This window comes from Borostomias antarcticus, assembly GCF_949987555.1.
Source record: "Borostomias antarcticus genome assembly, chromosome: 17".
Classification (NCBI taxonomy): domain Eukaryota; kingdom Metazoa; phylum Chordata; class Actinopteri; order Stomiiformes; family Stomiidae; genus Borostomias; species Borostomias antarcticus.
In genome coordinates, this window is record NC_140250.1 from 23,535,031 (window position 1) to 23,547,530 (window position 12,500).

The 12,500-nt window shown below is 50.4% G+C and overlaps 1 protein-coding gene across 1 annotated transcript in view; it reads right to left on the bottom strand.

The window, feature by feature from the left end:
* Nucleotides 1-1,994: 1,994 nt before the first annotated feature.
* impg2a (interphotoreceptor matrix proteoglycan 2a) overlaps nt 1,995-12,500 on the bottom strand; it is a gene marked incomplete at both ends in the record, with an annotated part of 17,014 nt that continues 6,508 nt past the window's right edge. Inside the window, 11 exons of the mRNA XM_084452113.1 lie at nt 1,995-2,078; nt 2,239-2,440; nt 2,826-3,014; nt 3,539-3,749; nt 5,828-6,047; nt 6,335-6,613; nt 6,908-7,038; nt 7,156-7,344; nt 7,462-7,729; nt 8,726-8,742; nt 11,044-11,216. Coding sequence (XP_084308239.1) covers nt 1,995-2,078; nt 2,239-2,440; nt 2,826-3,014; nt 3,539-3,749; nt 5,828-6,047; nt 6,335-6,613; nt 6,908-7,038; nt 7,156-7,344; nt 7,462-7,729; nt 8,726-8,742; nt 11,044-11,216 — 1,963 coding nt within the window. The remainder of the gene's footprint in view (nt 2,079-2,238; nt 2,441-2,825; nt 3,015-3,538; nt 3,750-5,827; nt 6,048-6,334; nt 6,614-6,907; nt 7,039-7,155; nt 7,345-7,461; nt 7,730-8,725; nt 8,743-11,043; nt 11,217-12,500) is intronic.

Genomic DNA, 12,500 nt, shown 5'->3' on the forward strand with positions numbered 1-12,500 from the left:
CTCCAGCCTGTTTCTGTGGCAGGTTAGAGAGAAGAGCTTGTCCAACACGACTACAGGGACGTCTCTAGAGACCGCTCTCCTCACAGTCCTCACCTGCGCCCTCGGGGATGTCTGTCTGTCTACCATATGGTGCATCAATATGCACCTTCCCAGCTCAAACTCTAGCTATCATCAGCATCAAACTAACGTTTGGACAGGATTTACCAGGCCAATGGAACGACCAGAAGCAAACATGTAAACCATAAACCATTCTGACAGTATTCTACAACACAGTGTGTTTACGATGCTCTGCAACTTTCAGACAACCTCCAACTGTCACCCATAGACATATAATGTGTTGCCCTTGGCAGCGGTGATTATTGCTCCAAGCAGGTGAATTATCAAGAAATAATTCACTGGTACTGTAGAATGCGCGATTGTCCAATCAGAATCGAGTATTTCTGAGAGCCGTGTAATGTTGTTGGTTTGTTCAAATTTCAAGTAGCGAATAGGATTCCAGGTGGAGGATGTCGGGTCCTCCCCTGCCAGGAGGACACCCAATGAATAGCAGATATTGCAGATGGCATAACGGCCATTCTAGCGCAGCTCACCCGACCGAGACAAGGCACTGAAGAACCTGAGAAAGAGGGGCGGGGCCAAGCAAAGACCCCTCCTACGCTCACACCGTATCTAAACCAATGAGCACAAAGCGACGGACAGCGAAGATAGTTTTTTTTTTTAATGTTTTTAAAAAGTCCCCCTCAGAGTGTCAGATCACGAGTGATGTCATGGTCAGATGAGTGGCCAGTTCTGATTGGACAGCTGACCCCATGACCCCAATGGGAACGAGAGTTCACCCTCTGCAGTGAGTACGGTCCATGTTCTGGCGCCCATGGTAATGGAGGTCACAAAGGCTTCACTCGTCAAAGACAAATGTAGGGTTGTCTACAAAGAGAGAGAGAGAGAGAGAGAGAGAGAGAGAGAGAGAAAGAGAAAGAGAGAAAGAGAGAGAGATGTTTAGAGACTGATACACACATACAAACATAGTGAAAAGTGTGAGTGAAAAGTGTGAGAGGTCTAGGGACAGACCTTGTGCAGGTAAGATTTGCAAGCTGGTGGAAGGGTTCTCTCTCTGAGTTTCCAGGGTCCTGTGGAATGAACACACACACACACACACACACACACACACATACACACACACACACACACACACAATCATGATTTAATGAACCGTGTTTGCCACAGAGACCAGTCATTCAAATGCAATCCAATACCCCTAGCCCTCTCTCACGCACAAACAGCCATGCACACACACACGCACACACACACACACACACACACACACACACACACACACACACGCACACACACACACACACACTAATACCATAGGCATTTATCTGATCATGGCATGCTAAATAGCCACACCGAGTCCTGCAGCTTAATACTATATATAAACAGTACAGGTGCTTCTCAGAAAATTTGAATATTGTGGAAAGGTTATTATTTTCCATAATTTAATTCAAAAAGTGAAATTTTCATATATTATAGATTAATTACAAATGTAGTGAAATATTTCAAGGCTGATTGCCTGAAAGAGGCCAATTTAAGACGAGACTGAAGGTCGTTTCACGACCAAGGGTCAAAGTGAGATAGACTTCTTCCACCAGCCTCAGTCCTAACACCTGACACTTTAAAACGCTACTCACTGGATCTGAGATTATGAGTGTCACTAATTGACACAAATACTCAACTTTTAATACTCAACACACAGACACATCTACGCGCTCACACAGACAGAACTAATGCCAGCCCAAAGTGACACCATATACAGCAGACTGGCTGCTGACACATTAGACACATTAGTTGTGTCTGAGAAGAGGAGAGCTCTAGACTCCGCTCTTCTCTTTTCTCCTCTCACTCTGTCCCAGTTTCTCCTCTCCTCCCTCTCTGCCTCTCTCCTAACGTTCCCAAATCCAGCCTTTTCCCTGTTCACCCTTCACTAGTAGTCACACTCACACTTGATGCTGCCGCACAAAGTCTGCGAACTGCCGGTCCTTGGCGTAGAGCTCGATGATGCGTATCCTGTCCTGGATTTCCTGTCGAGAAAGAAAACCCAGACATCGTAAGGGCGAGTACAGTATGAGGCAAGGGCTGGAATGTTGTTTATTGTGATGTGATGAGGGCATGAAACCCCCTGTTTGTCATGCATACACCGCACGCACACACACACGCACGCACACACACACACACACACACCTCCTTGGTGAGTTCGTTGTTCTCGTAGATGTGGCGTATCTCCTCGCTGCTGAACTCTGTGGAGGCCTCCGCGCTGGCGCTGCTGTACACAGGGCCTTCTGGGTAACGGCGGTAGTAGTGGCTGTAACCTGTCGTGGGGTCACTCTGGTACATGGGGTTGTACTTAGTAGCGCTCTCCAGAGAGGGAAGACTCTCCCTATGCCTGGATAGATACACACACACACACACACACACACACACACACACACACACACACACACACACACACACACAGAATCAGATGATAGGAAAGACAGAGCTGGTTTACTGTCCTGCAAACCTGTTTGATGGACAGAGGACAAGGGAGGAGACACTGAGATACAGACAGACTTAGTGTCATGTGACCATGGCTAGGGGGAGAGAGGTCAAATAGAGGTCAAATAGAGTGGCCCTCTGGCATTGATAACAGAAAGACAGTATTTGCTCGCAAGCGCTTGTGTGTGTACATGTGTATGTGTGTGTACTGTATGTGTGTGTACATGTGTATGTGTGTGTACTGTATGTGTGTGCACATGTGTATGTGTGTGTACTGTATGTGTTCGCCTCACCGTAGGGGGTCCGCTGTCTCCTCCTTATCATACTGGTCCCTCAGTGTACGAGCCAGGAAGAAGATCACTCCCGAGGCCACCAATAGGAAGCCAGCGACAGAGGCGATCGCTATGCCAACCACCAATGGCTCTGAGACATACTCCTCACAGTGTTCTCCACGGTACCACCAGTTCTCTCCAACACGACATCTGGAACCACACAGAACAGCGATCAGTTCACACACACACACACACACACACACACACCCAAACACACAACTGTAGCTGTACTAATCCTCACACAAACTGACAAGTTGAAAACAATTCCAAGGTCATCGTGGATGAAGAAATGTTTATTGGATGGTTCAGTGCAATGGGGAAGATGTTTATAAAATGTTCCGGAGAATGTGTGAACATCCTGGTTGGACCACGTGAAGGACACGCCAACACCACTCCAGCATCTGGAGCTGTTTGTTACGTGGTGTGGTGGCGGGTGTGAGACAGAGATCCGAAACATTCGTGCCAGAACACACACTTGTTTATTTATGTGTGTATGTGTCCAGTCAATTGTCCAGTACGTGTAAGTCTTTCCAGTGAGTATAAAACACACCCATGCACATCCACTCACACACAAACACCCCCCCCCCCAACACACACATACACACACACACACACAATGGCACGGGTCAAAAACAACAGCGCCACCGCCCGTCAACGCGCCGCACGGGACCCACCTGCAGATGGCCCCCTTGCCAGGGATGATGTCACACTTGCCGTCGTTGAGGCAGAAGTCCGTCCGCAGGTCACAGGTGCTCTGGCAGGGCAGGCCGTCCACGCTGAAGTAGCCCGCCTTGCACACGCACTCCGCCTCGCCCGACCAGCGGTTCACAGAGCACTCCGCAAACTCGTTACACGCCTGGAACTTGCACGGATCCGCCTGGTCGCCTGGCCACACAGTAGACATGGTACAGGTCATTGTCAAGGGTTAGGGTTGTGTGTGTGTGTGTGTGTGTGTGTGTGTGTGTGTGTGCGTGTGTGTGTGTGTGTGTGTGTGTGTGCGTGTGTGTGTGTGTGCGTGTGTGTGTGTGTGTGTGTGTGTGTGTGCGTGTTGAGGATTTCTACTGTGTTTAGGAATTCAGTTACACTATATACAAGATATGACAACTTGTTTGTATGTTGTTATTGGAGCCAGAGCAGGTGATCTGTTTGGATACGTCCAAAAATAACCATGGGAACACAAACCTCCATCCACCTCCGGTAACCTTGATGACCCAGTCAACTCATCTCTCTCTCTCTCTCTCTCTCTCCCCCTCTCACTTCCTATCCTCCTCCCACCTTTTCTCTCTCTCCCTCTCTCCCCCTTTCAATCCTTGCATGACGCATGTCCCACAGGATGTTGGGATATGATACTAAGTCATACTTGTGTTGCTCATGATTGGCTCAGACAGATTATGATGGCTCAGCGGAACAGGACATGAGTGAGACATAAACAGCTGGGTGAGTCATCATTATATCATCATCTATGGCCTCTTCTCATCCACTCACTGTAAGACCAACGCCAGGCTCTTAGACTCATACACTCTTAGGACAAAAAGGTGCTACCAAGAACCTAGTCTCAACGCCAGACCCAAGAGAGTTATTTTGCTGATATACACTATGTAAGCTACGCTAACTACGTTACTGCATGCTGCAGATCTCTCTATGGGTCTGGGACACTTCATGCAAAAATCTGGTGCTCAAATCCTGGCAATTCATTGGTTTCGCAGGAATCCCTGCAGGTGACGACTTTCGCCATCAGGCGTTCCCACCCATAGATATGCCCCGCCCATCTAACTTGGGCTAGCGTCTCTCATTTGCTGCTATGACCTGTCACTCTTTCAGTTTTGAACCGTCGATACACCCTCAGAATACCAGCTTGGGTGGCGAAGTGGCACAGACTCTATTATGTAGTATGCGGAGCGCAGCGATTCAACATAATATTTGGATCTGTAAAGAGACTACCTAGAACCTAATCAGAATTGCAGCGAGAACTTCTGGGAACTATAATATTTGTGGACACCAATGGGAACACACTTGGATTTTGTGCAGGGAGAATGATTGGCCCGCGCAGATAATAGGGCTGTGCGAGGAGGCTGATTTGCCTTCATGATTGGCTGTTCAAATGCAGCTGGATTAGTAAAGGTAAAGCACTGGCTCCGCCCCCCTGCCCATGTCTTGTGGCACTTGACTGTCCAGACCACCTAGAGCCACAAAGGGTTCTCCGGTCTGAGAACCCCATCTGAGACTAGAACCATTTCACTAAAACAGTCACGGCAACGTGGGGCTGGAGTTCAGCCTGGCAGTGACGCATGGGAGTTCCCCTTCCACACATATTCATATCATCAAAATCATAACTGGTATTTGTACATAGAGCCAAATACTAAAGTGAATCATAGCACATTCGGGGTTGAGTTATGGTTCTCTCAGACTCCCTACAGAGACGCTGATGATAATCCCGCTGTAGGAAACGCTCCTCCACTCCTCAGTAATCCGGGTGAATGTGATCATGGCCAGTCTGCATACGGAGAACCAGAGAATAGAGAACCAGAGAACAGAGAACCGTCCCTAAGACACGAGGGCGTCTGACAAATGCACTAAGGGATGTCGACCACGCACGCACGCACACACGCACGCACGCACACACACAGAGGCCTCTCCAGAGTGACTCAGTGCGCTGCTATTCACAGCGTAATGTTGTGAGACTACGCAGACCCTCGGTGAAAGCCATGAGACGGCAGTAAGATCACTGATCAGCAGTTTTCCTTCGTCATTTATCCGCTCACACTCACAGCACCAGACGTTTCCTGGTTACGGCAGATCACAACAGAGCAAACCTGGCTCAAATACACAGAAGGTGCGCTTGAGTTATCTCTGTGTTTAGACGTTCGGGTCAAGTTCCAGTGGTCTAATTGTCCAAAATAAGCAAAATCAGGTACATACAAAATATTTGAAGAGTTTCCTCAGTATTCTCCCTGCCTTCATACCTGACTCGACGTCCAGGGAGTACTTGTCGATGGCCAGGTTCATGGTCTGGTAGGCCGTGTTGCAGAAGTCCTCCAGGATCAGGTAGACGGAGCTGGTGGTGCCGCGAGGCACCGGCTTACCGAACTTCATCCTGCTGTTCACCACAATACTGCCGTTCCGGAAGTTCAAGATCTCCAGGTTCTGGAAGTGAGTGAGGTTGGACTGCAGATAGGGAACCAGCTGGAGAGAGGGTGTGTGTGTGAGTGTGTTTGGGGGGGGGGGGGGGGTTAAGATAACATTATATTAATGTTACATTTTATTTTGAATGCCAACCACCCCCCCCCTCCCACATAGAAGGTCTAACTAACAGCTTACTGTCAGATAATTATCCTCTAACCTTAACCATGATCGGTTCTTTCAAAGCAATAGTTGTAGCTGACTTATTGATAGTCTGAGTGGCTGTTTGCCATCTGTCAGGGGCCTTGCCAACTGCCAACTGAAGGGTTAGCAAAGAATGAGAGTCTTACCAGCTCTAGGAACCTTTGTTCCAGGGCCTTGTATTCCGGGGAGCTCTTATTGAAGAGGTCATCTGAGAACATCATGTTGGTGACTCTCAGGCTGAAGAATACCAGCAGAGCTCTGCCGGGGTTGACTGGCATGGCGATGCCGGCCTGGTCTGTACCACGTGCCGCTTCGGAGGGGAGACTGCCACTCCCCTCCTCTGCCTCATTTTTGGCCCCAATATAGTGGATCACGTCATTGCCCAGGTCTGCCTCGGAGATGTCCACCAGGGCCGGCATCAGGGTCTGGACCAGTGTGAAGCAAACAGGATAGAAGTTTTAGAATGATTGGGTCAAAGGTACACTGTCTATTATTGGATGTCTGTAAGGATTGTACTCTAGAACTCTGTCAATCATTGAAAAATGTATATACATATATATATATATATACATATATATATTCACATATTAATTGGTTAATTGGTTGTTGATTAATTGGCGATTTGTTGATATATAAATTATTGACTTTATATATATTATTGCCTGACTGATTGATTTGTCATGCATCACCTACAGTACATGTGCCAGTATTCCTCTTACATCAAGAGTGATAGAGATCTCCAAGTTGGGTGCAGGGAACTCTGTAGCCACGGCAACAGGTTCCTCCACGACAGGTGCGTCCTGGGTCTGGACCTCTATGGGAATAAAGGTAGCAGCAGCCTCGTCTTCTTCTATGGTTATGGTGGAGTCCACTGGAGTTTCAGCTTCCCCTTGGACAACCTCTCCTTCCTCCTCGACTGCCTCTTCTTCTATGGTCTCCCCTCCATCTCCCTCCTCCTCTATGGCGCTCTCTTCTTCTGTGGTGGAGGCAAAGGACAGGTCCTCCAGCTCTGCAGGTCCTGAGCCGGAGGCCTCAGTCTCCAGGGGAGGCGTGGCCAGGTTGGCGCCCCCTGGCTGCTCGGCAGAGGAACTGTCACCTGCGGGGGGGCTCTCATTGGCTTCTGTTGTCTCCAACAGCAGACCCTCGTCCTCGATGCCTGGGGTCAGGAATGAAATCAAATCAAATCAAACTTTATTTGTATAGTTGTGTGTGTGCGTGTGTGTCTTGTGTATGTGTGTGTGCGTGTGTGTCTTCTTTCTCCACCAACACTCACTCTCTGGGCTGGTTTGCGTGGTGGTGGTGGTTGTGTCTGTGTGTTCCATGGACTCCTCTATCACCTCGATGTCCTGGTCGGGCTGAGGGGGCGGAGTCACACTCTCTTCCAGAATGATGACATCATTCCCGCCCCCCGCCACTGCACCGTCGTCACCCGCTGACGGGTCGAAAGTCACGGCCGGGTCGAACAAGAGGTCGTCCCTGTTGAGGTCATCGCCATCTCCTTCCAGGCCGTCCGGGGGCCTCTCCACTGCCAAAATGTTGTCCTGGGAACGCATCGACATAAGCGATAAAAACAAATCTATCAATTTCAACTAGGTCAATAGTCAACACTCCTGCACTCACAGACTTGCTCAGAGGGGGAGTGGGAGTCCTGGTCTTAGATCAGATCCCTCTTGTCCAAATGATCTCATTCCTTATTGATCTAAAAGGCAAAACTGATTCCAGAGCTTCACTACTTACTTTGACATTCTTTGCGGAAAAACAGGCCGTGATCCGGCTGACGACGGCAAACGGCCACAACAAAGACGGAAAACCACTGAATACGAACTCCAGACCTCTCCTGTGAAGCCCGGGGGCCGAATCTGCTGCAGTAGCCAGCGGTACTGTTGCCCGTAAATGAATTACTGACGGGGACTCAGCCAGACTCTTCCACTCCGCATAATTACTTCAATTAATCACTTAGGGGCTGAGTGGTGAAGCTAAGCAGCAGAGCCGGTGTCTCTTCCAGACAGGAGACCGGGGATCTTGTTACCATGAGGCGGCAGAATACTCAAACCACCAGCCCTGCGTTCACATCCCGGAATCTCTCATCTCTCCCCACACATACAGACACTTGCACGGGTATGAGTGCATACACATACATACACAAGCTGACGCACACGCGCACATACACACACACACACACACACGCACGCACGCACACACACGCACGCACACACGCACACATACTAATATGCTTGCACACACAGTAAACACCTTTCTGCTACCACAAATGGTACTCCCACACATACATCTACCAGTTAAAACACACACACACACACACACACAGCATTGCTGCACGACACTGAGCTGGCCATCTGATGATACACGAAAGAAGAAGAACACACACTCACATGCACGCATGCACGTGCGCGCGCACACACACACACACACTCTGTGACGTGTGCTAGCTACTGTAGCTGCAGCTCTGGCGCAAAAATAGTAGTGGATTATTATAGCAAGAGCCCAGATAATCCATAAAGCCTGTCGTCATCCCCTACCTCATTACTGGGGAGGCCTGAACAACACCAGTTACGCACCAGTTACCACACACACAGACACACACACACACATACACACACAGACACACACACACACACAATCTATTTCTGTACATACACACACATAAAACACATGCACACATGCAGTCACACCTACCAGCTTCGGGCAAATATGCACCCACCGGTCAACATTACTCTCAAGAGCTATTTTCATAGGGATCATTCTCAAAGGCCCTTTCTATCGGACTATCGGACAGCATCAGGGAAACAGCCTCTGACTTACCATGTGGGCTTGGTCAGGTGGTTCGGGGGTGGGTTGGAACAAGCCGGGCGAGATAGACACTGCCACTGTAGCAACCAGGGGAGAAACACACACACACACACACACACACAAATGATCAGTACTGTAGCAATTTCATTAAGACTCTCTCTGTACCCAGAATGCATCACTACTCTGGTCTCTCCAGGCCTGGCAGCTGTTGTGCTGACTCTGCGTTTACCTAAGGGGGATCCCGACCAATCAACCTGCCCAGCTGGCCCTCCAATCTGCTGCCATGGGTCAAAACCATTAGTGCATTAGCACCAGGGCAGAGAGCAGCAGCCTGGAGATACAGGCCGGAGGCTGGGGGCTGGGTCTGGGGTAAGAGGCTAGAGGCTGGGGCCTGGGGGCTGGAAGCTGGGTCTGGGGTAAGAGGCTAGAGGCTGGGGCCTGGGGGCTGGAAGCTGGGGCTGGGGCTGGGGTAAGAGGCTAGAGGCTGGGGGCTGGAAGCTGGTGGCTGGAGGCTTGGAGGCTTGGAGGCTAGAGGCTTGAGGATGGGAGGCTGGAGACTTGTGAGGCTGCAAACCTGGGGGCTGGGGCTAGAGGCTTGAGGATGGGAGGCTGGAGACTTGTGAGGCTAAAAACCTGAGGGCTGGGTCTAGAGGCTAGAGGATGGGAGGCTGGAGACTTGTGAGGCTGAAAACCTGAGGGCTGGGGCTAGAGGCTAGAGGATGGGAGGCTGTAGATCTGGGGCCAAGCACTGCCTGTAAGTCCCCTCCTGACGGCTGCCGGGCAGGCATATGAGAATATTTACCACTAGTATCACTATTCCCAACCCATGACGAATGAAGGCGTCAGATGGCATCCATCTTCTGGGTAACACTGTTAACTAATGACACAGGTTCTTTCATAACACCGTCAGGCAGGGATCTCAAAGACGGGGGACATGGTAAAGTCATCATCCCCGTCATTCTCAGCTTTGTTCCATTTGCCGGGAATGAAAACTCAGCCGAGCGTCAGATCCCGCTAACCTACTTACTGACGTGCTAGAGCTCACGCTCAATGCCGTGCTTAAAACCTGTGTGTGTGTGTGTGTGTGTGTGTGTGTGTGTGTGTGTGTGTGTGTGTGTGTGTGTGTGTGTGTGTGTGTGTGTGTGTGTGCGTGCATGCACGTGTGCATGCGTGCGTGTGGTGTGTGTGTGTTTGTGTGTGGGCATGTATGTGTGTGTGTGTGGGCGTGTGTGTGTGTGTGTGTGTGTGTGTGTGTGTGTGTGCGTGCGTGCACGTGTGCATGCGTGCGTGTGTGTGTGTTTATGTGTGCGTTAACCGTAACATGCCTGGATGGGAGCCAGGACAATGGGGTATAAGTGGAGCGAGAGGTGAGGGCTCAGATTCCCGAAACCCTGTTAGCTCAGTCTCTATTAGACCAACCCTCTAATGAGGAGGATTCATCTCCCGGACCGAGTAAATACACACTTCCAATAAACCATCATGACGTCTGCTAATCGTCCGCCAAAGCTGGCCCACTTCTAAGCTGAGGTCTCTTCCTAACCACAGCACGGCTCTGTTTGAATAAGAGAAGTGATAGCTGGCTAAAACAGAACCCAACACACAAGCCTGGTACCGGGTCCAAGTGTCGGGAGAGACGGAGCACGGCGGTAATCAAAAGTGGCTGGTTCTGGGTTCTGGTGCAATTGGGTCACTTTCAGAACCAGACAGAACCAGATTAGAGGTGTCTGATGAATTACAGATGCTCAATATGCGATTGAGCGCAACCCTCCTGACATCCAGCTACTGCGTTAAGGTTAGTTTCTGTAAAACGGATGGTTTGTTAAATGTTAATAATTAGCTGAGCATCTCTATAGGAGAGCCCCCCCAATAAGGTGCCATCATGCTGTGTGTGATTGTGTACAGTAGTATAGGACATGATGAATTGTGTCCCACTCTCATCACTACCAGCTGCAACGAGTCATGGTCCAGTCCAGTTCCAGATCAGTGTTGGGTGTTATAGGGTAGTGTTGGGCGAGGGTACGTAACGCGCTATTTCACGGTGTCTCACCGCTCTCCGGCTGCCGCGCCTCGGCGCCGTAGCTCCCGACGTCCGCGATGGCGGCGGCGTAGGAGTTCTCCACCCGGTTGGACTGCAGGGTCAGGTAGTCCAGCTGCTCGCCGGTCACACCGCCCGCTTCCACCTCCAGCGTCACGGCGTAGTGGACCGCCACGCCATCCAGCCTGGGGGGGGCGGAGGAGCAGACGCGCACTCACACACGGCGAAGCAGCCGCAGTCACTCGACACATCCAGCCAATCTACAGCCAATCAGCGACGTCGATATCAAACGACAATCCGCTTATGGAAGAATTCAGCAACCAGTGAGGGGAGACATGAGTGCGGTATCCTTCAGTATTTATTTATTTTTGAATCTATACACCCGTGCCATTCCGTGATCTACTGCATTTTCACACACCATCTGTCGCACGCGCACACATCAAACACTATATCAAGCCGTAGCTCCGCCAGTTAATCTACCGTTTTGTTCCATTAACGCGATCATTCAATGAAGCTGTTTATTTAAGCTCTTCTAATCTACGACGGCTGGCTAGAAACACGAGCCCTGGGAGCGCACGGGCGCTTTCCCTGGAAGGCGCGTCATTAACCGCGCTTTAACAGGCGACCTGCTCGAGGACGCCGATCTTGACGACTCAGCCGTAATGGACGGTTTGATTGATGTCCTCGAGCCGGGACAAATAGACTATTATGATCTCAAGCCCAAACAGCCGAGTCAGCTGGATTGATCAATACCATAATAAACACAGAGCAGAGGCCTCATAAAGGGCTTGAGGAGCAGACGGGCTGAGGGCTGGAAAAAGCCATCTATCAGGTTGATTTGGCTACGGGGAGAGCTCCACGGTGACCTACATTGCTCTAGCTTGGCGGAGGCGGAGGCACGTGCCTCTAATCGGCCCCGTCCGCGAGCAGATCCTGTTTTTTGGGGGGGGGGGGGGTTTAACTCCTGTCAGCTCTGTGACAGCTCTACGCCTTATAGGGGGAGGAGTCGTGCTCAGCAAGGAGGTGAATGAGGCTGCTTTCAACAGCTATACATTTAGAGATGATTTTCTCTGATCAATAGACTGTTTTTGGAGGACTATTTGAATTGTGTTGGTGTGTGTGTGTGGGTGTGTGTGTGGGTGTGGGTGTGTGTGTGTGTGTGTGCGCATGCTGTGGTGTCCACCCTGAGATCGTGAGGTTGGGGGTTCGATCTTGACGTTTGGAACTGAGCAAGGGTTGGATTGGGGGCGAGTCCCTGCGGTATACTAGCGTCATGTCCAGGGGGTGCACTTGTACATCAAGCTGCCTCACGCTAAGGAATCAGGAGATAGGATCCTGCCCTACCATTGGTTCTCTCCCGGTGACAGGACAGGAAGCTGATTGATGTGGTCGTAAAGCCTGTAGGATAATCGCCTCTGTGGAACAGCAGCAGCTGGCTGTGTCCGAGCGACCTGGTCTGATCTTATCCC